Raw genomic sequence first — 25,991 nt, forward strand, 5'->3', positions numbered from 1 at the left:
AAAAAGTGTAATTAATCCTGGCTCTTCTACTTACATTGGACAAATTACTTACTTTTCAATGTACTGATCTTTAAAATGAGGAAAATAATAGTAACGACTTGTGAAGTTGTTATGAGGACCACACGAGACAATGTATGCTATGTGGTGGGCACGTTGTCTGCAAGAAAACATGCGTGTAGGCCAGGCGAGTCAGGAGGAGGAGGGAAAATAGGATGCAGACCAGGTAATTGCAGTAGTCAAGACAACATAAAAAGAAAGACTTGTTTTTATGCTTTTCCCACTACTTATCATAAGGACTTTAAATCTGCAATATAAGAGAAAACAGGGTCACGTCCTTAAGTGTAATCACAGTACTTTGTTAAAAGTCACATCCTTCAGAGACAAGTCATTGCAAAAGAAGGAAGTGAAGATGGCAGGATAGTGATAATGCTTTATGTTAAAAATTGAAGGGCTTTCGGCATGAGCAATGCTTATGAAAACCATCCTAGAAATAGCATGGGATGCTGACCTGTCAATGCCTAGCTTCCAAATAAAGCTCTTCATTTTTTTTGATATATTTATTCAGGATTTCTATTAAAGGCTACACAAGTTGAGTTAGTTTCTATTCCATTTCACAAGAGCATTCTTTAATTTCTGATAATAAATAGAACTAATACATATTTAAAGGTTCATCCCAAAATTTATATAATTTTAGAATCGTATATAAATTATTAAACAAGAGAGCCAGCAAAAATTTGTACACAGTGTTCCAACTATTAAAATACATAGAAAATGCTATCTCAGTTTATAACATTGATTTTACGACTCTTAGAAAATATAATCCAAAATTGAATTTTGAAGTGTCACTGAATTTTCAGCTGGAATTTCTTCTGGTAGATACTCTCACCCTCTTCATTCTGTGAATTTTGATTTCTTTCTTAAATTGGACTGTGTCAGTTCTGAAAATAATTCAATGACAGTTATTTGCAACAACTTCTTTTTAATAGGGAAATGTTAAAACTGAAATATATATTTACTTTATGAAAAATATTTAACCCAGGGCAATATTTCTCAAACTTCCCTTTGAGTAAGAATGTTCTGGAAGACTTGTTTAAAATGCTAATTTATTGGTCCTATCCTTGGGGATTCTGATTCCCTATAGCTGAAATAGGGCCCAGAAACGTATATGTTCTCAAGAACCCTCAGGTGATTCTGCTTACAGGGGGTCTAAAGGCAACAATTAGAAAATCATTGCTCCAGGGCTACCATAGATAGTTAGAGCATATTTGTCATCAAGATAATCTTCAAATTTCAATAAAGAACCTCTTTATTATCAACATTATTCCAAAATGTAGAAAAGGTTGATTTCTAATAAGTTTGAAAATAAATATTGCCTGTACCATGGCCTGATTTAAATCTAGTTTCTAAGTCACACTGTAAACTCTTGAGGCAAGATTCTAGCACTCACTGATCAGTGTAAATAGAGACTGAAGATAAATGCAGAGCTCCATTAAGCCAGGACTCTAAGCTAGGAATCTCACATGCACCCTCTCTTCCTTCCAGCATCCTCTTGATTTATCTTCAGTTTAAGCTTGTTCTCCCTTCTCTTTCCCCTAACTCAGATTCTCTCACTGCCAATTTCCTCCCTCTTTATAGACTCTTAGCTCATAATCTTCTCATGGCCTACTTTTTTTTCCTCCTAGATATCTTATCCAAGGATAAAAGAGGGGAAGGTGAATCCTGGTCTTTCACAGATTTTGTGGATTAAAAGTGCTGGACTTGGAGTACAGGGCTAAGAAAGAAGTGTTAGGTAAACACAGAAAGAAATTTGGATGCTTCTCTGCCCAGGCCAGATTCTTCTTTCCCCCAGTCTGCTCTAGAAATGCCTGGCTTCTTCTGTTTTTCACTAAAGCAAACAAAGCCAGAGCTACGACTTCATCAGGTAAACTAAAAATCAGATCACATGACCCGTAGGAGCTTGCTGTATTTCAATATGACTCTTCTACTGTTTCATGGCTTTATTCCACAACTCTCTTTTCTCAGAAATGCATCACACCACAGAGAAAACCAAGCTTTGCTGTCTTAAGCACCAAAAATGAACCAAAGTTTGGCCAGGTGCAGTGGCTCACACCTGTAATCCCAGCACTTTGGGAGGCCGAGGAGGGTGGATCACGAGGTCAGGAGATTGAGACCATCCTGGCCAACATGGTGAAACCCCATCTCTACCAAAAATACAAAAATTAGCTGGGTGTGGTGATGCGCGCCTGTAATCCCAGCTACTAGGAAGGCTGAGGGAGGAGAATCGCTGGAACCCGGGAGGCGGACGTTGCAGTGAGCCGAGATCACACCACTGCGCTCCAGCCTGGTAGCAGGGTGAGACTCGGTCTCAAAAAAAAAAAAAAAAAAAATTCCAAAAATGATCCAAAGTTTTAGGCAAGAGGATAGCTTTACCTAGAAGGTTGTTAGAAATATCTTTCTTTGTCTCACTTGGGACGTTTGTACCCTAAGAGTAGTGGTGTTTCTGGTGTCATCTTTAAGCAAAGAAAGAAAGAATTCCATGACCCATGTGATGATGGCTTAGGTTTCCAGACTAAGGTAATTCACACAACTGTGGCCTAATGTACTTCTGACATCAGGATTTATGGATGAACCAGGTTTAGTCTCTTAGAAAAATCAGCTGTGAGTTGAATACAGACTTGAAGTGAAAGTAAAGACAAAATAAAATATCAAAATCTTATGTTGTATTTTAAATTTCTAAAGTCTTAAGGAAGTTGTCTATGTCCATTTCAAATGGGTGTAATGGTCCATGACAGGCTTTGAGAAAATAGCATATGACCACGAACTTCGTCATAAGTATGTTGTTAAGAGTGGCGGTGGTATTGATGATGTAAACATCTTTCCTCTCCTGGCATTAACAGACAGAAATGTGACTTGTAGATTCAGTCTCTCCCAACCAACACATATGTAAGAAAAATGTGAAACTCACCTCTCTGCTTACATATCCTTAGTTGATAGTTCACAGACAAGAAGTTTTGTGAGACTGAACCCTAAATGATCTGTTAATGATTTGGGATTTTAAACAGTTTGCTCTGAAAGCTGGTTCTTGTAATCAAGTTTGACATGAAAATAGTACTGTCATTAAATTCAAGGAAATACCACAGTTTAATGCTTAATCACATTAAATTTCAGATAATTTGTATGTCATGAAGCTGTATTTTGGAAACATCAGTTGGAGCTTTACTACTGAGCAGACCATATATCTACATAGACTCTTAGTCTCAGAGCACTACAGTATCAAGTTGTAGTTTTGGAAAGCTGGTATGGAAAAAAAAAAAACACCTGTTTATTAATTGCATTGAAATGTTTTAGGGAATACCTCCATGTAGTTAAAGTGGCAATGATAACGAATAATAGGGCTACAATTACTTTCTTCTAGAACCAGCTTCTTTCTTTCAAGGGAAAAATTCTTGCCCCGTCACTTGCCTCATGAATTTCCAGGAGTGTTCCTTGCCTCTGATTTAAAGCATGTTAATGTTGTTCTTTTTTCAAGCAGTTCTGATTCTTTGTCCTACACATTTTTGTGTATAGATGTTGTCTGGGTGATGGAAGGGTAGAGATTAAACTGAATTTCTTGCAGGGTCAGTTTACATAGTGAGTTCTGAAAGGGCTGGGTGGAAGATTTACATTTTCAAGCAAAATCATTGAAATTACGGTGAGTAAAACATATGATAGGGATATTAACACATACCTAATAGGTCACCCATACTCACGTGGGAGTTTTAGTACTTCTTAGTAATTCCATTTACTTGACACAAATGGTTTTGGCTGATTGCTCTAACCTATCACCATACCTTGAGCAAAACAACTGATGTCATTCAATAAGGAGTTAGGATCCATTAAAGAGAAGCCCATTATAACAGCTTATACAATCTACAATGCAAATGAGAACACTGTTTCAACATAAGATGAAAAAGGCATTCTGAAAGAGGCTAAAGTATTTTCTAAATTTTAAAAAAGAGCTAGTCTTGATGCCTAAGATTTCTTAAATATTTTTCAAAGTGACAACTCAGAATTGTGGGATCTGTCTTTTGTCTTCCCACTGTAAGGATTCAAACTTCTCATAATGCACAGAAAGATCTCCAGTCAGGATCCCCCCCCTGCCGACCCAATACAACGTTGTGTTAAACTTCATCCAATTGTCCAGCTAATTCTTATGCTTCTCCAATTTTACTGGATATGATGTTTTTATTGGGGTTCATGGAAGCATGGCTAATGACATCAGCAAGCTTTGTAATTTCTCACTGCCAGTTTTCTACACAACTTACACTTTTGTCACTCAAACTGCACCAAATTGCTCCAACAATTAATCTTAAAGCGCAGGAGTAGGGGGACTTTTAAATGGACCCCTTCTTGGGGTTTTGTGTTAAAAACAGGAAAGTTCCCATGAGTGAAGGGGATAAGTTAGCTTTTCCAGCCTCTGCCTCTCCCCAAGTCTCACTCTTCTCTGCCACCCCCCCCCCAAAGGAATGAATTACATTTCTCTTCTTGTCCTTTAAATGAATAGCATAGTTTGGGTGAAATTATCAGGCAATTGCATGCCTTTTATGCAGATAATGCTATTTGATGAAAGCGGTGTTTTGATCTGCTAAGGATAATACAGATCCAGGGTTGGATTCATTGGTGAGAGTAAAGCTGTCTTCTGTGATAACTTCATCTCAGCATGAGGTCAGACGGGGAAAACTGGGATGGGGGATTAAAAAATGACACAGTCGGAGCAGTATTCAGTTCCCTGCTGTGCTCCTGGCTGCACACTATAGCTTATGTTTCTGATCTGTTATGGTATTGTCTGCCTTTCTCTCTCAGAGCAGAAAGAGATTGCTTAAAACTTTTCTTTTTTCAGCTAGAGGGATTAGTTCTGTGCAGCTTTTTTAATTAAAGAAACTGTATCTTTTTCAAGGCAATTTAAAGCTGCAAGGGAAGACCCATCAACATCCATAACTTAGTACTATTATCTGTAACAAAGTATAAGCTCTAAATTTGATATTCAGAAATGGGGAAAGGAGCTATAGAATTCTGTTGTATTTTTAACCTTCAGTGGTTGCTCAAATCCCTAAATGAAGAATAGTAAATAAATTATTTTGTATAAGTCCTGAATATGTTTCTATAAGTAGTAACTTTCAGCCTCTTTGCTTTTTAGCCTAGCTGAGCTTGCTTAATTAAATCTTCATGATGATAGCGAAGTGCACTTGCAAATGGTGTAAGAGGAAATAGATTTGACTATATATCCTTTTCTTTACCCAGAGATCATTTTTAAACATTTCCATTCTACTGAAAGTGATAACAGTAGAAAAGGTCTGCTTAATATGGGCAATTTGCATTTAAACAGTGCAAAGTACAACATTATGGTACTTTATCACGACGAATCTTTGCATGTGTGATAAGCGGTCATCATCTTTATTAATCTGAGGGAAGCATGGATTGAATCTATCCAAAGTGATGATGAATTTGTCAGGACATATACATTTGAGTTGAATTTATAGCTCAATTTAACCCAGGTTAATGTCGAAAATCCTCAAATGTTTCAAATAAGGCCCATATGGTTATCACTTTACAAAGCACACAGGCTCTGCGCTTCAGTTGCAACATACACATCTCCAACTAAATTCCATGCCAGATCAATTAGAAACAGTCCTCCTGAGCAGACAGGAACAAACAGAGATTGTTTCCCCAATACCAGCTGAACCCTTGTCTTGAAGAAATGAAAAGCAGTCATCTTAGGCTCTACACTTCTTACCACTAAAAATCCAAAGGGAATTTGGAGGACAACAGGGTTTTATAAATAATGTCATATTTAATATAAAAACATGAGTATCTACATGTTATAGGTGCTTGCCACAATTTGTTTCCAAATTTCGATAAACATCATATCCTACTGAAAAAGAGAAAACCAAAATTTGATCTCTTTGCCTTTTCTCATTGTTTTTGTCTTTACTTCAAATTATGTTTCTGAGGAAAGTCAACCAAGGTCAAAAGTGGTTCGTTGTAATGACCAGAATTTTAAAACGATGTCCCATTAAAAACTTCATGGTCAGAGAAGTAGAACAGTGTACTTAAATACATTTTCAAGGTAAATTTTATTTATGACATACCCCTGTTTAAAAAAGAAAGTCAGAGGGGCTAAAGTCAATGAAAATATTTTATTCGTGTATCCACTCATTCGTTCAACAAACATTTATTGAGCAGCTCCTATATGCCAGCCCATGGGCTAGGCTTGTGTGTCCAAAGAGGCATAAGGTTGAGCCCCTACACTCCAAGAGTGCTCAGCTATTAGGAAAGACCTATACAAAAAACAGTGCCATCCTTTATTACATGCAGAAAACACAGTGGAAGCACTGCCACGGGAGGAGAGTATCACTAATAGGTACTTTAAAAACTATGTGTTCCAGGGGCCCCGGATGCAGAGCATTCCAGACTAAGAGGTCACCAAAGGGAGGAGAAAGAGTAGGGCACTTCTGGGAAATAAAAAGATGTTCAATTTGTCTGATACTGAATTTAGTCACTTGATACCTATATTTTTAACCTATATTTACAAGTTAACATATAAGCTGGACCCTGAAATATCTAACGGGTGTTGTTTGACTAAAAAATTGTCCTGTAGTGTCACTATTGTATCATAAACCTTGCCAGCAGCTAATGCCTACCTCGAGTACACTATATACGCTTCTCACTGAAAAGTTGTTTATAGAAAATATGACAGATTTTAAAAGGCACTCTATGATAACTCTTAAAAAGGTTCCAACTTTCACTGTGGAATAATGTAGCAAGTTTTAAATACGTTCACAGAGCTAAACCACAACCGAAAGTTCCACATGTTAAAAGACGCTGGTGTTCAAAATCCTTTGCAAAACCTGGGGTCTTTTATGAGGCTCTAGCCAAAGCAAGGGAGCCCTTGGGTGGTGCTACGCAAATGCATTTCCACCGAAGGTCGGAGCCACGCGTAAGGCCAGGTTTACACCATGGAATACAAACGAATGTACTGGAGAAGCATGGTCCCAATTAAAGGTTGCTTCGTCTCATCACCAGTCCATTCAGTGGCTCCAAAATGCATGCACATTGAGAGAGGCTTATCTTGCTTTAATTAAGATAATGAAAGCATGTTTTCCTCTACAAACAGTCATTGAATTTTATGACTTTGTCAGTGATCGAATTAAAATATTTGTTTTATAGTTCCCTCAATCTAACAGCCAAGGGATAAGTTATTTTTTTGCCAGTGGGGGGAAAACCCCACCCAATAATAACTTTGTCTACTTGAGAGACTTCCATGTAAAATTTAAGTTTTAGTGTTGTTCACTGTTGCAGATTAATTGCTTGCTACCTGTGAAGCCACTTGTGTAAGGGAAACACCTCAGGTGCCTAGAATTTGGGTTTTGCTCAGTGGCTACCAGCCTTTATCCTCTGTTCTAAAGTGGCCCATCACCTATTTGCTGTTCTCAGTTGAGACATAACCTCCTTTTGGGCATATGTGGGTTATTGGCTTTCCTGAGCCTGAGGGGTGAGCTGGAAGGTCTTGGTACCTGAGATTTGGCTCCCCTGGTCATTTCTACCCCGTTCCTCATCGTTCCTAGGGTCTCTTGAGTGGGAGAGGTTGCAGCCGGGGCAGCAACTGGGTTTGAACCCAGCAGACAGGCCGCTCATGCCTCCGTTTGCTAAAGCAGATGTAATAAAGTCCAAACAATAGGTAAACTCGAGTGATGTCCACAAGTGTCCTTGGAGAGCCTAATACCTGCCTGACCCGGCGGTCCCCTTCCGCACGCCTGAAAGCCTCGCGTGTTAAAGGAGGAAGTGGCTGCGGAGACCCTCGAGTCTGCACGGGCAAGAGGCACAAACAGCTGCTACCCGGCCCCTTCAGTTCCAAGCTGGCTCTTTAGGACAGGAGGAGAAAACGGACAGACCCCAAAGGGGAGAAAGGGAAGGCGCATGTGATGCTGACTAAAATGGACAGGTGTCACCTTCAGGTGGGCAGCGACACTCGGCTGAGACTTGACCCGCGGGGAGGCGGTGGAGCAGCAGGGCAGGGTGCTGTTGGCCTTGCCTCATTAGTGGGGCAAGAGCCTGGCTCCTCTTCCCCAAAATGAATCCAGAGGTTCGGCCCATTATATCCCGCCCCCCGCCCCCCAGCCCTTTGAGAGGCTTCCAAAGGCCCCAGGCATGCATTCCTAGGACTAGGGCTAGGCGAGGGTTGCTGGGCCACCTTTTCCTTTTGGAGAGCTGCGCATCTGTGTGGCAAGAGGGGCCCACGGGAGGGCGATGCCGCCAGCTCGGTCCCATTATCCCGAGCACGACCGGCTGCGTTCACACCGCAAAGTCACCAGCCGCGCCGGGCAGAGTTTGCTGAGAGCGGCCAGAGGCTTGCAAAACAGACAGCGATGTCTTGCATTTCTTCTCCCGCTCCAGTTTTTATTGCTGCGGAGGGCACGACGTGAGCTGCCCGCCATCCCCGCCCTCTCTTGACAACAGCTCAGTGAGGTAAAAAAGCATGATGGTCACGTAGCGAGCTGCCGCTCTGCTTTCCAGGGATTCATCTGAAGGAGGAAGCGTGTGGTAGTTTGGCACTGCACAACATCAGCTTTTCCTAACGGCCTCAAAGGATGGAACTGCTTTGTATGAGAGACAGAGAGAGACCCAAATTTAACACACGTAAGCTGCCTGGATTACAGGCGCAGGCAGACGTAGAGGAGGACCCCTGCGCGCCTTGTCCACCAGCGACGCCTGGCATAGGGTGCGCAGGGCCGTATTAATGAGTTCTAGAGTATTTTTTTCTATTTTGCAACCATAGTGTGAATGTTCAGCATTGCATACTGAAAAACTTTGAATCTCATGTAAGAAGGAACTGGGCTAGAGACAGGAGCCAAGATTTATTACCATTTCTAAGTTTTATGAGTTCTATTGTTTTCCTACCTTTATTACCAGCGTTAGCTGTAATGAGGATTCTAGAAAAAAGAGCTGGAAAAAAGAAGCATCCCCTAACTCCCACAATGTAGCACTTCAGTTCTGGCCTCTTTAGGATTGGGGCAGTGTCTCATCTCTTTATTGTGTATTCGTAGACAGTAAGAGGGAGTCTCACTTATTTACATACTTAGAAAAGTTTTAAAGACCTAATACTTTTGTGTGTGTGTGGGAACTGGGCCACAAAAGTGCTTTATTAAAGAGTTTCCTTACGATCATGTCCGGATTCAAATTTCAAGTAGTTTGCATGATCTTCCTGTAATATCTGGGACATACCTTCATAATTGACAAGCCTTTTTTTTTTATAATAATAAGAATGGCTAAATGAGTGGGGGATATCATTCATCCGCCCCCATGACCTTATCTTTTTCAAGTGTGAAATTCAGTGGCAGAAGGAGATGGATCTATCCCAGGGCGACTCTAGATTCTTCCCGCAAAGATATGCGTGCTGCTTTCCGTCACTAGCGCCCCGAGAGCCGGGTCGGGTTCGCTTACTACCAAGACTTCTCTACTTAACGCGCTGCGCTCGGGCACTTAGCAACTTCGGGAACACGGGCTGTGGGTCTGGGCACCCCAGTTCGAGTTTAGGGATTCTCCTCACTTCTAGCCCAAACTTTGGATAAACTAACATAAAGGTTCAGGCTTTCCTAGGAGGCGTCGTCCTTGTTCTCCCAGTGCTCGATCTGTTTCTGGTTCTGCACGGTAGTTAAAAATGCAAGTGGATTTCCTAACGGCCGAGTACAGGTACAGGTAGAGGTCGGCGGAATCCTCTGCTCTGAAGCTGAAAGTGGAGGGTGGCGCGAGGAGGCTGGCGCGACGAGGCTGAGAGCGCACCAGTCTCCGCCACGCTTCCAAGGACAGGTTGGCGACGGCCGGGGCAGGCCTGGTCGCGGGCTCCTAGCCCTCCACGGGCCGACTGCTGGTCCCAGGAGAGGGCGGGGAGATGCTCGGGCGCGCACCAGGGAGCCGCACTCACTCGGCAGCCCCAAGCACGGACGCCCCACCTCTGCCGCCGCCCCGTCCCGGACCCGAAAGGAGCCTGAAGGATCCCGCCGACCACCCAGCCAGAGAGCGGTTCGGCTCAGGTCGCCCATTCGGAGCTACAAAACTCTGGAACCTCCAGCAGTTTCGGAAGCTCCGGGGGAGGGCTTTCCTGCAGACAGGGGGCGGGAGCTAGGGAGCCGGGAGCCAGCGCTGCGGTGGGAACTTCAGTGAGTAGAAAGTGGCCGGTGTCTTGGGAGGAGCAGCATACTTTCTTTTTCCCTCCCACAGCAAACAAAATCGAGGCAGGGACAGTGTCCGGCTGCTAATCTGAGGGGAGAATGGAGAGGAAAGAAGAGTAGTAAAAGTGGGGAGTGGAGCCTTCGGAGGACTCCCGGGTCCGCCCCTGGCCAGGTGATGCGGGGAGGAGGCCTAGGTGCTTGAACCTGGGGGGCAGACAATTGTTCTGCTGCAGTGCCGACGAGGGGCTGGTAAGGAAGTCTGAGTGTTTACTGCCTCCCTTCCCTGTCCAAAGGTCATTTGCGCTTTTCGGTCTCGGACGAAAGAACACTGTGGAAAGGAAGGCGCGGGTCATTTTCAGAGGCTCTGCAAAGGACGGGCCGCCTACCGGGGGTGGAAATCCTTAATTACACCCTTCTGCCTCGGAATCCGTCTTCCCGGCAGTGTCTTGCACTGCCACCTCCTCGGGTGACTCAGCTGACCTGAAATGCCCACCCTACGGAAGATCAAGAAAAGTAGTTTTCTAAGAAGGTTAGAGGTTTGATTACACAGAGAAGTGTTTCCACTTAAGTCCAAAGCAATTACCCGCCCCCTCCCCCAGGGCCGCCTCCCCGCCACCCGCAGCAGAAAAGGACAGACCCCCACGCACGTACCCCCGCACTTTGTTGGTGCGTGTGAATTTCAAATGGCGCAGTAAGTTCATTAGTGTTTGCGATCCGCGGCGGGCAGACCCCTCATCAGAGCCGAAAGCCGGCAAGAGCCATTCATCAGCGTGAAGTGTTATTCACGGATGACCCCTAAATCACGGCGAGAGTAGTAGAGGCACTGATTGGTCACAGCATGGGAGCCTCGGTGCTTTCCCGAACCCGACGCGGCCGGGAGGAGGGAAGGAGGGAGGGGCGGCGAACGTGGTTCAGTCCGGCAAATCCCATTTGACAGAAAAAGGCAGTAAACGGGGAATCTCTTTTTTTGAATAAAGAAGAAGAAGAAATAAAGTACCTGTCATCTTGACAAGTGGCGGAGCGGAGGAGTCAAGGATTATAAATGATCACAGCCAGGTCCAGCTCGCCCCGTGATTGGGCTCTCCCGCGATCTGCACCGGGGGAAGCGCATGGTAGGCTCCTCTCGTCTCCTCCTCTCCCTCGCACACTCCCGCACACACACACACACACACACACACACACACACGGACACGTGTACGCGCCCGGGCTCGGGCACACTCGGCCCGGCGCGTCCCCCGCCGCACAATTACGGTCCTGGATGCCGCCCCCTGGCCGGGCGTCCCGCGGGCCTCCTCACCTGGCCCTTCTCGCCTTCCTCCTCCCTCGCCTCCCCGGTCCTCCCGCTCGCGGGCTGAACCCCGAAAACTCCGGCCCGGCCTGGTCCGCCGCCTTGGAGGAGGCTGGAGGGGCCGGCGGGCGGGGAGAGGGGGAGCGCGGGGGAGAGAAAGAAAGTGAACTCATTGGCGCGCGGGCGCCCTCCCCTCCCGCGTCCCCGGGCCGCGCGGCCGGGGGCGGGCAGGGAAGGAAGTTGTAACACTCGCGCCCCCTCCCCGCCCCCGCCCCGCCGGCGCCCGCTCCCCGCTCCCTCGGCGGGGCCCCCCTCCCCCGCGCCCGGCTCCTTTGAATTTGGCCCGGCGCGGTGTGCGCGCGGCTCGGGCGGACGCGGCGGCTGCTGCGGGGGAGCGAGCCGGCGGCGCGGGCGAGCCGAGCGCGGTAAGTGCGGCGCCGCCGCCGGCGCGCCCTCCTTCCTTTATGGGGTCCTAGTGCCGGGCCGCGGCGCCGGGAGCTGGCGGGCGCGAGCTGGGACGGCGCGTGGCCCCGGGAGGCGGCGGACGCGGGGACATCTTCTCGGCGCGCGGATTCTCTCCACGGTCCGGCCTCCCTGTCCCCGCCCCGCCCTCGCGCCAGCCACCTCCGGCCGCCGGCTCAGGTGGGAACTTCGCCGGCGCCTCTCGCCCGGGGAGCCAGGCGCCGCGCCCCCGTACTGGGGAGCCCCGGGGTCCCTGAGGAAGGCAGTCTGGAGGCTGGGCGCCCAGTGGGGGCGGGGAGGGGAGCCCGCCAGGTCCTCTTCGGCCCCCGATGTGTGGCGGGCCCCCGCGTCTTCTGCGGGGGCGTCTTAACAAGATCCTGGGGGGCTCCCAGCGAGCGGAAAGCCCCGGGATGTCACCGCTTTCCGGGGCAGGCAGGGGACAGAAGGCTTCTGCAGCGATCAGGGAGCCAAGTTGAAAAGGAGTGAAGGAGGGAGAGTGCGGGGCGAGGGGTAGCGTGGGGAGTGATGGATCACGGCTGAAACTTGATCGGGAAACTCTGGATGGGGTTGGAAACACACACAAAATATCCTGAGCTGGGCGTTTCAAAAATTACGAATTTATGAGCCTGCAACTGAGATTCTAGGTCCCTCTCGTGTTTTACAACCGATTACAAAGAGCTTCACATATTTTAGGTTGAGGCGGGTTGTGTCTGATTGATCTTTGCTGAGCATCTTACTATGCAGCTTGGATTCCATTCTTACTGCCTCACCTTTAAGGTAGCTGGAGTGGTAACTTGTTAATTTTTATTGTAGAGAGAGGGTAACAAGTACTTGTACCGTGTAATACATCACACACGTGTGTTTCCCCAAGTCACTGTAATTTGGAGGTAGAGAAAAGTTTCCAGGTACGTGTGAGGAGGTGCAATGGAAATGAAAGGCTGAGAGCTGTCCTAGACTTTTTACAGGGCCTCAGACGGCTGGGATGCCCGAGAACAGGACTGTCTCTTCATCATGCTCTATTTCTTATCTTCTGACAATGTATTTTGTCAAACATTGGTAGACTCTGGCAGAATCCACTGGGTGGTCTTTTCACTAGAAATAGACATATGTTGAGGCATTACCTTTCCCTTCTCTTCTCAAAAGAAAAAAGGTGGATATGGCATCTCTGGAAAGCTTGGAAGAGTATCCCAAAAGATGGTATTGTAGCTGAACAGAACTTGGTGATTTGATCCCTTAGTGAATTTCTTTAAAATAATGACGCATATCCTTTTTTCCCCACTGCCTACTTGGAGAAGTATTTGTAGTCTTTATATATTAATATATTGAGAACAGACTGACTTTAGAATTAAGAGCAACTGTGTAATAATAATTATCTATTTTAATATTTCAATTAGAACAAGATTTTATAAATTCAACAATCTTGCTTTGTGCATTCCTTAATACACTTTTAATTATCTAAAACTTCGAGCATGTATATCTTAATATATAAAATTCTTGTATGAGCCCTGAAAGTTTGGATTTGTAATTCTAAATGCAGAGTAAATATTTAATTCTTGATCTAAGAGGGAGAGGTTAGTTCAGTAATAAGGCTTGCTAATCCCACTTTAAAATGTCATGGCATTCACAAATTATTCCTAAATTCTTCAAAGATAGGAGTTTATAATGAGTTCAGTTATTCTATTGTGTATTTCAGGATTGTCTGTATCTCTTCCTGTTGCATTTCCCTTAACAATCTTGTTCTTTTTTTCTTACATGAATTTTATTATTCCTCTTAATCAAAGATTTTTTTCTAATAGTAAACAAATATATCTTATGTTAAATAACTTAGAAAAGAATAGTTAGAAAAAGTAGTTCAAATCAAACACACATTTTACATGCACTGCACAGTTTTTATAAAAAATGTAGTTATACTAATCACCATGCTAATGTTTATATATTTGGAAAACTTTGTGAACCCCCTGTGCCAATAGCTTTATGTTAGCAACCTATGCACCCTAATGAGGATTACTTGATTATTGGGAATAAAGCAGATAGATTTATGGAATTGTGACTAGTTATTCCTCCAAATGGGATTATTTTGCATGGCTGTGTTTATTTTCTAGAAAGATGTTTTAGGTAAATTATTGAGGCTTTTCTTACTATGATTCTGTAGGCGTGTCATCAGTCTTTTGGTTAGAAAAGGGAACCTGCCTTATTAGGGTGAAGACAAAGAAAGATAAGGATGCTTATCTTTGAATAGAAAAAAGCTCCTAAAGAGAGTCAAAACTTTTAAACTTATTCAGAAAGGAAACCTAGCTAAACAATAATGATCCAGTTAGTAAGTTCAAGCTACTCTTTCTTAGCTTTGCTTCTGGGAGCCAAGAGTAATTATTCTGTTTGTAAAGAGTCAAGCAAAGAAGATAGCAGGAAGAAGCGCGTGGCTATCGTTGTGAGTAGAGTGACCTGTCAGAAATACTGAATCACCGTTAGGCTGGGTGTACAAAAAATGATGTTTTTGCAAAAGCTGTTAATGTATGTTTGGAAATGCTGAAGTTTATCCTACCTATAGGGATACTAGGGAATAAGTTCAGAGCATGGTCATTGTCTGATATAAAAGCCCAACAAAGCCAAGTTTATTAGTTTATTAATATTGGTTATTTAAATAAATGCATGTGCCTCCTTTTTATTAAACTTTATTTTACCCTGTAAAAATTTGATTTCTGGATGGTGGTTGAATATCATCCAGGTTTTATATTTATTTGAATCAGTGTGTTCAGCAGCTGTGATGAATTGTCTGCCCTTTTCTGGAAGCTGTGCTGTGGAAACCTGTTAAGCATGTTGAATTACACATTGCTCGTCTACCCTGGGTTTCGTTTGATAGTCAAATATCCATTTTGACTTCGAGGGCATACTTTTTTTTACTTAGGTTGAGAATATGAGCAAAGAATATAATAGTTTGCCACCAAACGTTTACCGTGGTCCATAACCAATTACATATTCCTTTAAATTTCTAGTTGAAGTTAGTGTTGTGTTCATAGTTGCCTTATAAAGTGGAATGATAGCCCGTAGAAAAATTGAACACATGCATTCGGAGTAAAGTCTGTTGAAAAGATAACACAATAATACGTTATTTAAAAGTTTCGACAACTAAGTTTTAAAAATTATTTTACGTAAGCTTCTTTTAGAATACATTTAAAACTTATTTTTGGAAACATCAGCTGGTTTAACAGACCTGATGGAAATTCTGTGCTTCAAAATAAAATAAAATAAAATAAACCTTAGTCTGAAAACTAATTGTTGTGTCTTATAGAACCTGATTTATTTTATACTTTTTTATACCAAGCATTACCATTATGAAGCTCTCCTTCTAATTGAGATTAATGTTTCTGAGCAAAGAAGTGGTTTGGAGGGCTGCGTTCATTTTGAGTGCTGTTGTAATCAGTTTTAGATACAGCATTCCACAATGGATCAGTTTGCATCCAAACCTGCCTTATTATGTAGAATTAACTTGTTGGTGATTGATAGTGATACTTCTCCATCTTGAAAAGTCATTTGTTTCCAAACAAGTGTGATGGCTTGTATGAGTTTCAAAAGATTGCTTCTCATAATTAAAACATCCTACTGGGGACCTAATTTGAACTTTTTTTAAGAATTATATAAAACATGAGGAAGCAATTCATTAACATATATTCAACTCAAATAGCCTATTTTCCCAAAATGCAATATGCCTCAAGGCATATTTTCTTGCCCATCAAAGGATTTTATGGCCTGAGTCATTAATAGTAATTGTAATCCATCTAGGTTATTTCCTTTTTTGTTTGTATTAACATTCTAGTTCAGTTTGTCAGAGATTTCTTAGAATTTTGGATGGACCTCTTGTGCGTGTGTTATAACTTTATTTCATAAGATAGTGTAATCCTGACAATGAAAGATAATGCATGTGGAGGTAATTCCTTAATGGAAATGTGAAGAGATGGTGAACGTTATCATCCCCACTGTGATATTTGCATTTGTTTCTTATCTGTACCTGGTCATCTTTGGTTTTATCAGCTTTTAAGTCTCTTCTGAAAGACCACTTTAAGATTTTCTTGGGCTTTGGTTCATATTGCATTGTGATACATGTTGTCCCAATCAAATAAAAGATTAGGAGCACAGAATATAAGATTAATATAGATTAGCATTCTAATATATCCACAGTATATCCATATATATCAATATATATCCATATATATCAACATATATCCGTAGTATATATGATTTCTAAAGAAAGATGTAACTGCTTTCTAGTGCGTGTAAACTTCCCACAATGGCATTACTCTTTACTTTCAGGAAGGAAAAAAACTTGATAAGAACTATGTATCTTTATTTTATTCTCTGTAGTGATACATTCTTGGCATCGGATTGGTGTTTTTCCAGCTTAAGACATCCATTTAAAATAGTTTTAAATGCTAAAATAATGCAGTTAAATTACCATTTTCAAAATGTTATTTTACACAAGTGCTAGAGTATAAACTATCAAAATGCAGAAACATGCCCTGAGATACACAGATGTTTCGTACACTGAAACTACAATAGGATTCATTCTTTTGAAGGAATTGCAATAAAATTTTCTGTAGTTTTGGTTAAATAACCCTGGTGATTGCCTAGCTAGAACAGCTACATGGAATTTACTAAAAATAGTGATCTACTCAAACACATGTCTTTCTATTTTAAATTAGTCACTGCAAATTAATGTCAGTATCATAGAATGAACTCATAAGTCATATGAGTAGATGACTGAAACCATATCATGTAATAATAATAATAATAATGAGATTTTACTTCCCTGTTGATAACTTTCTTGGAATCTTGGAAGAGCTAGGATCGGGTAGCACTGACTTTTCAAACAAGTTTGTGATAGGTGGCAGTCTTAACCGAGTTCCTTGACTTCCTTCAGAAAATAGGTAATTCTTATATGTTTAGGAGCATGTGTGGAGTGAAATGTAGCATAACACTAAACTATGCTTATATTCTTTTTTGTAAGTTTAGGAGTTAATCATTACTTACGGAGATGTGGCATTTATTACTATTATTACTTACTATTTGACCCACATTCATAGTTCTGTAGTTTGTACTAGAGCATGCAAAAACACAGTGATACCTTCTGAAAATACCTTGGGGAAGACATAGTGCCTGTATTCACACTTGCATTTAATGATATAAAATTGTATCATTTATATAATTATATAAAAGTCATGGGATACAAAAATTGCGTTTGTTGATAGTATATTCTCAAATATTGTGGAGTAGTTTTTACTTCTGTTAGAGTAGTTGGGGAGAGGTGGGGATAATGTGATTTGGTTGCCCTGGGATGGGATCATATTAATAATAACCAGCTATTTTATAACTGGGTCTACTTGGTGTCTGCCTCAAAACCAAAAAAAGATAAGGGAAGGAGGAAGGGAGGAAGAAAGGAAAAGAGGAAGGGAGGGGAATAAGAGAAAGAGAGAGAAAGAGGAGAAAATAGGAAAATGAATATCTTTTATAATGAGTGATGGCCCTTTGAGCATTTTCTGTATGTAGCAGGGTGTGTGACAGGAAAAGCAGACTAAAGGGAAAATTTTGTCATTTATTTTAATTGGGTAAGTACAGAAGAAAATTAACTTGTAAATTTTTTCACTTTTAAATATATGTATTTTCAATCCCTGCAGGAGAACCAGGGTATCAGTTTTTAAATTTAATCCAAGAGATTCCAAATATTGCATACAGTTGCTTATACTGATGGAAAAAAGAAAACGTACTAAGAGCTCTATTTTACAGGCATGCTTGCTTTGTTTATAAGACTGAAAATCAAGTTATAGTTTTCTATGTAGAGACTTAAAAAAAACCACACAACTCTGATTATTTAAAAAGACCATTTAGGAGGTAACTTATAAAGGCCACTTACCTTTAAAGATACAGCTCTTAATATATTTTAGTCATTCTTTCCTTTATTTAATTACTAGTCATATTTGTTAGAATTCTTATGCTAATACCTCTTCAGGTTGCCATTACTTAGAAAGGATTAACAGCTTGGTAGTGACTGTCTTCCTTCAGTCCGATTCCGTAGCACCTCTGAATGCAGTGGCTGTCTATGAAGATAGCAGCACACTCTGAATAAGAGGGTGACGTGGATTTGTGGTTCTCTGTTCCCTCCCCCAAACAGAAAAGCTACTTTTTTATTAGAATGAATTATTTCCTCTTGAGTTAAATTATGCTCAACTAATATTGTGACTAGAATTGTTGACCCCCCTCTCTGCATGAGGAGGTGTCTTTTTTGACAATAGGGGCGTTTCCAAAGAAGTGGTCCTCACTCAAGAGCGTCTCCAGCATCCTCTCGTGTCCAGCATGTGGCTTCTACACTGGGATGGTATCTTAGGAGAGTTTATGTTCTTGGACTACATACTAGAAGGTACGTTATGCAGACAGTGAAAAGACAGGGTTGAATTATTAGAATATACTTTACAGGGAGAAATGTGTGAACCATGTTAAATACTTTGCATGAAGCATGTGCAAATATATGAATATGAGATTATGCTTATTTTGGTAAAAAGTACGCTATTGAAAAGTAAACTAATTGTTTATTTTCAGTCTACCTAATGTTCTTTTTAAAGAGTAACATCTATTCTAATACTTTTTATCAGAGAATTTGGAATTTGTCAACATGTAGGTAGAAAAAAATTGGCAAGGGACTGGTTCTTTTAAATAGCTCTTAAGAAAATTGGCACAGAGCTTGCCATTTGAAATAATTATGAAAACCAGGGGAAGCCAGCTGTAACTTTTATTTCTTTCAGAATTTATAATAACTTCCAGCTAAAGAAAGCTATCACTCCTATAGTTCTTGAAGAATAAATGTATGACTTTTTTTTCTCTTAGGAGCAAAAAACAAAACAAAACAAAACAAAAAAACAAAAGCATCTTGGGCAGTGTTATTACATTTTTCTATATTTATAAGCAAAAATGAAATGAATGTTTAAAACTTTAAAATTTTTTCACTTAAATTTTGTGTAATGATGAGAATAGTTGTGTAGGTTAAAATACTGCAAATAATAAAAACGAATCTAGTAATCTAAATACATATTATAGATATGTGATGAACTATAATATTGCAAAGAAATGAAAACTGTAGTATACACAGCCATATTTTTGTCTCTTGATTGTCCCAAAAATAAGGCATTCTTACAAGGATATGGCTGAATTTTATGATGGTATCAGTAATAGTGAGAACAAGTTGACACAATGAAAATAACTGAAATGTTATTCCTCATCTTTTAGCTAATACTTTCAGAAAATTCCAAAATAATTAGAAAAGCTCTTGAAAATAATGAGACCTACTAGGAGAAAGAAAGTACATTTGTTGCCTTACAGAACTATTAATGAATTTAGTAGTTCAGAAAGGGTTCAGAAAGGGGTGAAAGCTGAAAAGAACCTCTGCCAGGATGTTATTCTTCAAATTTAAATAGAACAGGCATTTTCTATCTATAATACATTTATAAGTTGATATTTCTGCTTTAAATTTCAACTTGTTTTTCTTCTATGGAGCTACTAACATATTTAACATTTAAAATAAATTTTAATTTAAACAAAAATTAAAGCTGTTACTTGTATGTAAGGTATACCTGTCAAACCAGAAATGAGTCCTTACTTTTAGAATGATTTTTATGCTTCCTTATATTTTTTCTTTCCAAATATGAGTAGAATACCCTATCATGTTTTTTGTGATTACAAAATTAAGTAAAGCAAATTAGTCCTCAATTGTTACTTTGTCCTAGAATATACAATCTCTGAATGAAAAGACTCTGGCACTACAATTTTTTAATAAACAATATTGGTATGTTAAGCTGATTTGCCAGTAAGATTTTTTTCTTCGATTTTTACTAATTTAAAAAATTACACGTGTGACAGGGACTTTGAGTCAACACTTTACTAAAGATAAAGTACTTTAAAAATTTAAAGCTTTTTATCCTGTGTTTTGGTTGTGGTATAATTTTCTATATCGTTTTAATTAGTATGATAGTAGATGCCACAGAATTTGCTTAGTGTGGTAACTTAAACCAAAGAAAAAAGACGTAATTTTCAATATTAAATTTATTTTAAAAATTCTTCCCGTAAAAATTTGAAGCGCAGTACCTTTTAGTTAAAGGTGCAGTCTCAAACAGAAAAGACCTAATTTTATATATTTTGAGATTCAAATATTGATTTACTAAAGATGTGTATAAAGAAACCCTAATAATTTAAATTATCTACACTTGGGCTTTTATCTTTTATATGTTTCAGGGGACTTCAGATCTTTCTTTATACTGGTAATATGATTTAGAACCCATAAATAAAGAATTAAAAAATATTAGTAATCAAAACATACACTAACTGAAGTCTGTTTAAAGGCAGCCTGAAAAAGAAATTAGATGATCCGATAAATCTGGTGTTCCAAAAATTATAAAAATACCTTAATTTAATGAATATTACAGTTTATGTAATTTAGATACTGGGAGAATATCATGAATATACAATATGTAAAATCCATACAGATAACAAAAAAGTTATTACAAATGTGAAAGATGAATGATACATCTTTAGTCACACAGCATGAATGCATTTGCAAAACAAGTGTCAGATTTTAAGATACATCAATTCTTGGTTTTCTGGTTTAAGGTAATTTCAATAAAACTAATACAGTCTTGCATTTCATTCAAGTATGATGTTAGGAACTTCGGTCAACCATCAGTATAGCCATGACCGAAGTCCATTTTCTCATTCTGAAAGTTTTCTATAAAATCTGAGCCTTCAAATCTAGTTCTAGTTCAGCTCCACTATGCAGTTGTTTGATGTCTTGTGACAAATGAGAGATCTGAAGGAGAGGACTGAGTGCTTGTTCTATGAGATGCCATCAGTTAATTCTTCTCACATTATCTGATGAAAGTAGCTTTTAGACACTGTATTGTACTTCAGATGGGAATCTTAACATATTAAGTTTGGTAAATTTTATATTGAGCTATCAGCAAAGGACAACGTCAGTTACTGAAACAAATCATGAATGTATCACGTATTTCATGTAAATGTGATGTAAGACGTATGGATTGGTTGTGTAATTACCACTTCAACTTTAAAAAGCCTCTATAATTCACTTTTAAAATTTTAAATGTTGAGGAAAGTGAAGTATAAATAGTTCATACTCTTGGAAAAATGTTACTAATGTAAGCCTCGTAGGGATTATTTTTTATTATTTTTATCTTTTGAAAAACAATGATACCTTCCAATGTAATTTTTATCACTTAATTTTAAGTCTGGAACATAACCACTTGATTTAGGAATAGATATAAATTATTAATGCACATTATGCTTTTTTTCTTTTTTTTTTCCTTAAAAGAAAGATCTCAAAGGCTTTCAGGATGAGGTTCTGGTTCTTTTACTATTAAGAATAATTGGTATAAATGGCTAATTTTGGTGGGAGAGTGTTACATAGTTTTTAGGCCCTCGTTATTACTTTTAAAAGAATAGCCCATCGGGGATAGGAAGCTTTGTGGATAAGCTGCCACTCTTTGATGAAGGATTATACATTCTCCCCTAAATCTGTGATCCCAGAATCTGTTACACAATAGTTTTATCAAGTAGCACTAGACTAGCTGGCTATCATTTCATTTTTCTTTAAAAAGTTAATTGGTTTCTTTCCTAAATCTAATATTTATATGGAATTTTAGTCTACATATATGTTAGGTATTAATGGATTCCGTGAAATGCAGACGTTACTATTTTGATGCAAGATAATGAAGCCAGATTATCTATTGAAGAATGCTTTTCCACTTATGCCAGATGACCAGGGCATTGATTCTTGCGGGGTACTCAGTCATTTAAGTGGTGTACCTCCTCAGTACAGTCTGCAAAGTCCATGGCCTGATGCAAGTTCCCTGTAAGCTTTTCCCCTTGTTAATAATATTGAAAGCAACTTGAGAAGAAAATAGTGACATATAAAAATGAAGCCATCATATATATGAGGGTTAGTTAATTTTCTCTGAACATGTATGTAATACACGTGTATGTAATAGTGAGCATATTATAGCTTGCTTTGGTCATGGATTTTAAAAAAGAAAGTGAAAGGACATTATATTATGTGAGTATATTCCCAACTTGTAATGAACAATTGTTTGCACAGCATAAGAGTTTGATAAAAATGTGTCATTCTAAGGAGACCTCTGTGTTTTTGGTCCAATAAATACATTGAAAATTGAAAATTAAGTGGTCAGATTACATAATTGTGTTTATATCAGTTTTCATTTAGTCAGCATCAATCAAATACAAGACAATTGATTCTATTCAAAATTGGAAAATACCAAGTATTGGCTAATTGAGTCATTTTACTTGTAAAACACAAGTAATGCCACCTAAAAAAGCATAATTTATTATGGGGAATTAATTTTCCTTAATAAATGGGCTCTTATTTCTGAGGCTACAAGCTTCTAAAAGTTTTAAAAGAGTGGTAAAGTTCACTATAAAAATTGCAAAGTGAGGGAATACAGTTAAGTTTTTCTACAGTATAAATAATTCTGGTGTCTGTGTACTTACTCATTGAAACATACAATCAACTTCAAAAGATGGCTCTTTATAATTGTCACATTTCTGTTCTGCGTCATCTTCTCAAATATTTTATATCTATAATAAAGATATATGATACTAAAATTATTTTCTGTTCTTCAGTATTTATAATAAGGAAACTATTTAAAATATTATTTTTGTGATCAATTCACTGTGCCAGTTGATTATTGAAGGCTTCATCAAGGACTCTAGACTTCCATAATCTTTCATAATTGGTGGAAATGTAATGTTAAGAAATAAATAATACTGCCTAGAAATGAGCCAGATGTAACCAAATTTCAATTATTTTATGAGATTTTTAGAAGAATAATAATTTAAATAAGACCTTCAAACATTTTAGGTAAATAATATACAAATTTTGAATTTATTGCTAGTAAGACACAAGGTTTAATACATATCTTAAATCATTGTCTGGTCGAGAAACATTACTCATCATTTATTATTTCAGATTCTTGGAATATATGTGTTTCAATTTAGAGTTTAGAAGTAATACAGATTAAGGATTTTGAAGAGCAGGTTTTCCTTCCATCTTTCATCAGCTCTGTAGCTGAACCCTCACAATCCCTTTCTTCATTATTCTAAGCCACTATCAGATTCTAATCTTTGCTGTCTCCGCAGCTGTTTGAGGATTTTTTTTTTTTTGCAAATGTAATTACAAGTACATATGTTTTGTGCAACTCACTTCCTATGAATGTTGGTGATAGAGGAAGATTAAAGGAGAGCAGGGCTATGTTGTGTATAGATCCATGGATGAATCTATTAGTTTTCGAGTCATTATGACAGTGGTTATCAGGAAGAATTGCAAACGTTAAAACACAACAATTTTGGCTTAACTAATATGCAGAAAAAAAGTCACTGAAAGTTTAACAATTTCTCCAGAACAAGTACATTTTTATGAGGTACGCACCACTGAAGCAAGTGATTGCTACACTTCTGTGAATCGTTTCTTTTCTTTTCTTTTTTTGAATAATTTCGACTTTCATTTTAGATTCAGGGGTGCACAGGCAGATTAGTTACATGGGCGTGTTGCATGATGCTGAGGTTTGGGGTACGGATGACCTCGTCACCCGGGCAGTGAGCATAGTATCCAGCAGCTAATTTGGCAACCCTCCCCCTCTCCCCGCCCTAGTAGTCTCCAGTGTCTAATGTTATATGCATCATTTTTCTAAAGTGATGCCATAATTGAAAATCTAGACAAAATATGATAGTTTTTTTTACTTTTAAAAAACCCCATTAAAATATATTTTAGAGAGAAACGTATTAAACCCTTACATTTAATTTGATGTAGCAAGTTGGAGAATAACTGATGTCACGTGAACACTTACCTGTACAGTGATTTCACGGTGTAGAAAAATTCAGCATATTTAGTTGTAGTCATAGTATTTATACAACAAAATGATAAACTGTGGCCATATAGAAACTTTAATAAATGTTACATTTGTAAACTTTTTAGAACAGCCTATCTTCTTTAAAATATTTCTTCTTTTATTTTAATTTCTACATTTTTTTACGGACGGGGTCTATGTTGCCCAGGCTGGACTTGGACTCCTGGGCTCAGGTGGTCCTCCTCCCTCAGCCTCCCAAAGTACTGGCATTACACGAGTGAGCCACCATGCCCAGCCATATCTCTCTTTTATAACATCATAATTTTTTCTGTCTTCATGTACAGTAAGACTGGATAGCCCTAGAAATAGGTAATGATATTTTCTGAGATTAGAAAATTGTACACAATTATTAATTTTAATATTTAGTTGTAAAAGATGTTGTTTATAATGCAGTTATTTTTGTTTTCTTCTTACTTGAGGGTCTAGAGAATATGTGTTGTCTGACGAATACTCTTTGGAGAATGAGCGGGCAGGGTGAGGCATCAGATGTAAAGCCAAAATGTGAAAAATGATGGTTTCAGGGAAACTTTTGAGAATTGTTCAGGGAGTAATACAGTATTTACCAGTCAAAACTTAAGATTTTCCCCTATCTTATTTAAATTATTAGAAATTAATATTCACCACTGCCACTGAATCTGTAAAAATTACGAGTCAATATAAATACAATAAATCTCTGCTCTGATTTGAATGTATATCTTCATTTATAGTGTGTGCTTTACTGACACAGCCATTTTTTCTCCCTCAATTCACTCAAATCCAGCCCCACATGTTTTGTCCGTGCTCTTGTGTCCAAGTGGCTGTGTCCTGGGAAAGATGAGAAGAAATAAGGCCTGATCTCAGACTCACAGGGAGTTTTCGTTTCTAGTTGAGGCATGATATAAAGAGGTAACTGATAGTAATTAAAGTTATTAAGAAAGCCAGGAGAGGTAACAGAAGGATTACTACTTTGGTCAGATCGTATGTAAATAGCCCATGGGTCTTTGAAATGCCAGAGAACTGAAGGGGAGTACCCAACCTAATGGTTCCAGCATCCACCCTTCCTGCAGCATGCAGACGTTAGCAGTGCCTTGAAACTCTGAGACACTGCAAAGGTCTTGTGGCCTTAACTGCTAACAAATAACAAAGGGGCCCTGGGGCTCACAAATGTTTCGAAACATAGTGAACTGAGACAGTAGGAACACATGGCTTATCCTTTCCCCCCAACCCAGTCGAGGCCGGAGATACCCAACAAAGTGGGGCATTGGAAGCCAGTGACCTGAGAAGAACAAAAGCTGACCATTTGCCTCCTTCCCTGTGGAATAACTTGGCAAAATGTTTGTTGCACGCTTGCCCACAAAAACCCCCTGTGAAGGCCGAGACCCTTCTTCCCTGTTCTCAGTAGAGCCTCAGCTGCTGACACAGTGCCTGGCCCTGAAGAGTCCAACTGTAAATAATTGATGCAGGAATGAAATCTTCCCTCACTCTACATCAATGTCAAGTGTCCTCACTAGAGAATAGCTCCTCTCCACAAAAGGTTTGTGGCCTCTGGACTTCGGTCATCACCTAGGACTGCTCAGGTTCTAAAAGTCTATGGTTCTATTGTTTGAAGATCTCCTGTGATTCATGTTAAATAGATAGTACCAACACAGACTTGTCAGCATTTAGATGAGGACGAAAGATGTGGCTGGAGACTATAGATCTCTGGAAAAAGACAAGACTTTGACCAGGAGAGGTAAGGGTGTTCCAGGAGAGGGAAACACAATGGACAACTGAGGCATCAACGGTAGCAAGCCCAACTTCACGAACAGGTAACAGCAACACCAGCAGGTAGCACAGATCAATGAATTTGGCCAGATTATTTGCATATTAAATTTTCACGTCTACCAAGATATGCGTCCTCTCATATTTCTTAAAATATGTAGTTCTCTTTGTCCTTTTTTTCCCCATTTTTGAAAGAAACATTGGTACAGAGAAGTATTTCTTTACTGTTAGAAAAACAACAGAGCAAGTTTGATGATAAACAATGTTGACATAGCCTCAGAGTCAGAGAGACGTGGGGAGTGGTGAGGACTGTGAACTAAA

At 39.7% G+C, this 25,991-nt stretch overlaps 2 protein-coding genes across 29 annotated transcripts in view; one reads left to right on the top strand and one right to left on the bottom strand.

Annotated features, from left to right (window-relative positions):
* Positions 1-25,991, top strand: part of TENM3 (teneurin transmembrane protein 3) — a 2,732,592-nt gene that overhangs the window by 2,065,037 nt on the left and 641,564 nt on the right. For 5 of the 26 annotated variants that reach the window (XM_054683936.1, XM_054683947.1, XM_054683951.1 and 2 more), the window contains exon 1: positions 11,230-11,320. The exons of 19 other annotated variants lie outside the window; for them this stretch is intronic. The gene's annotated coding sequence lies outside the window, so the exon portion shown is untranslated. Of the gene's footprint in view, positions 1-11,229; positions 11,321-11,608; positions 11,922-12,003; positions 18,368-25,991 lie in introns of those variants that run through there. 2 more of the 26 variants (XM_054683935.2, XM_054683937.2) reach the window with 2 other exon arrangements.
* Positions 8,789-11,296, bottom strand: LOC134809936 (uncharacterized). 3 transcript variants are annotated; one of them, XM_063810010.1, is made up of 4 exons: positions 11,206-11,296; positions 10,860-11,003; positions 10,595-10,702; positions 8,789-10,296 (listed from the first exon to the last, which is right to left on the bottom strand). In XM_063810010.1, the coding sequence occupies exon 4, from the start codon at positions 10,077-10,079 to the stop codon at positions 9,633-9,635; it is 447 nt and encodes a 148-aa protein (XP_063666080.1). In that variant the 5' UTR covers positions 10,080-10,296; positions 10,595-10,702; positions 10,860-11,003; positions 11,206-11,296; the 3' UTR covers positions 8,789-9,632. The 3 variants fall into 3 exon arrangements, with proteins under 3 accessions (XP_063666080.1, XP_063666078.1, XP_063666081.1); XM_063810008.1 differs by having other exon boundaries at positions 10,413-10,702; XM_063810011.1 differs by lacking the exon at positions 10,595-10,702 and having other exon boundaries at positions 8,789-10,536.

The sequence above is a fragment of the Pan troglodytes genome, chromosome 3, assembly GCF_028858775.2.
Source record: "Pan troglodytes isolate AG18354 chromosome 3, NHGRI_mPanTro3-v2.0_pri, whole genome shotgun sequence".
In the NCBI taxonomy this organism is placed as follows: Eukaryota; Metazoa; Chordata; class Mammalia; order Primates; family Hominidae; genus Pan; species Pan troglodytes.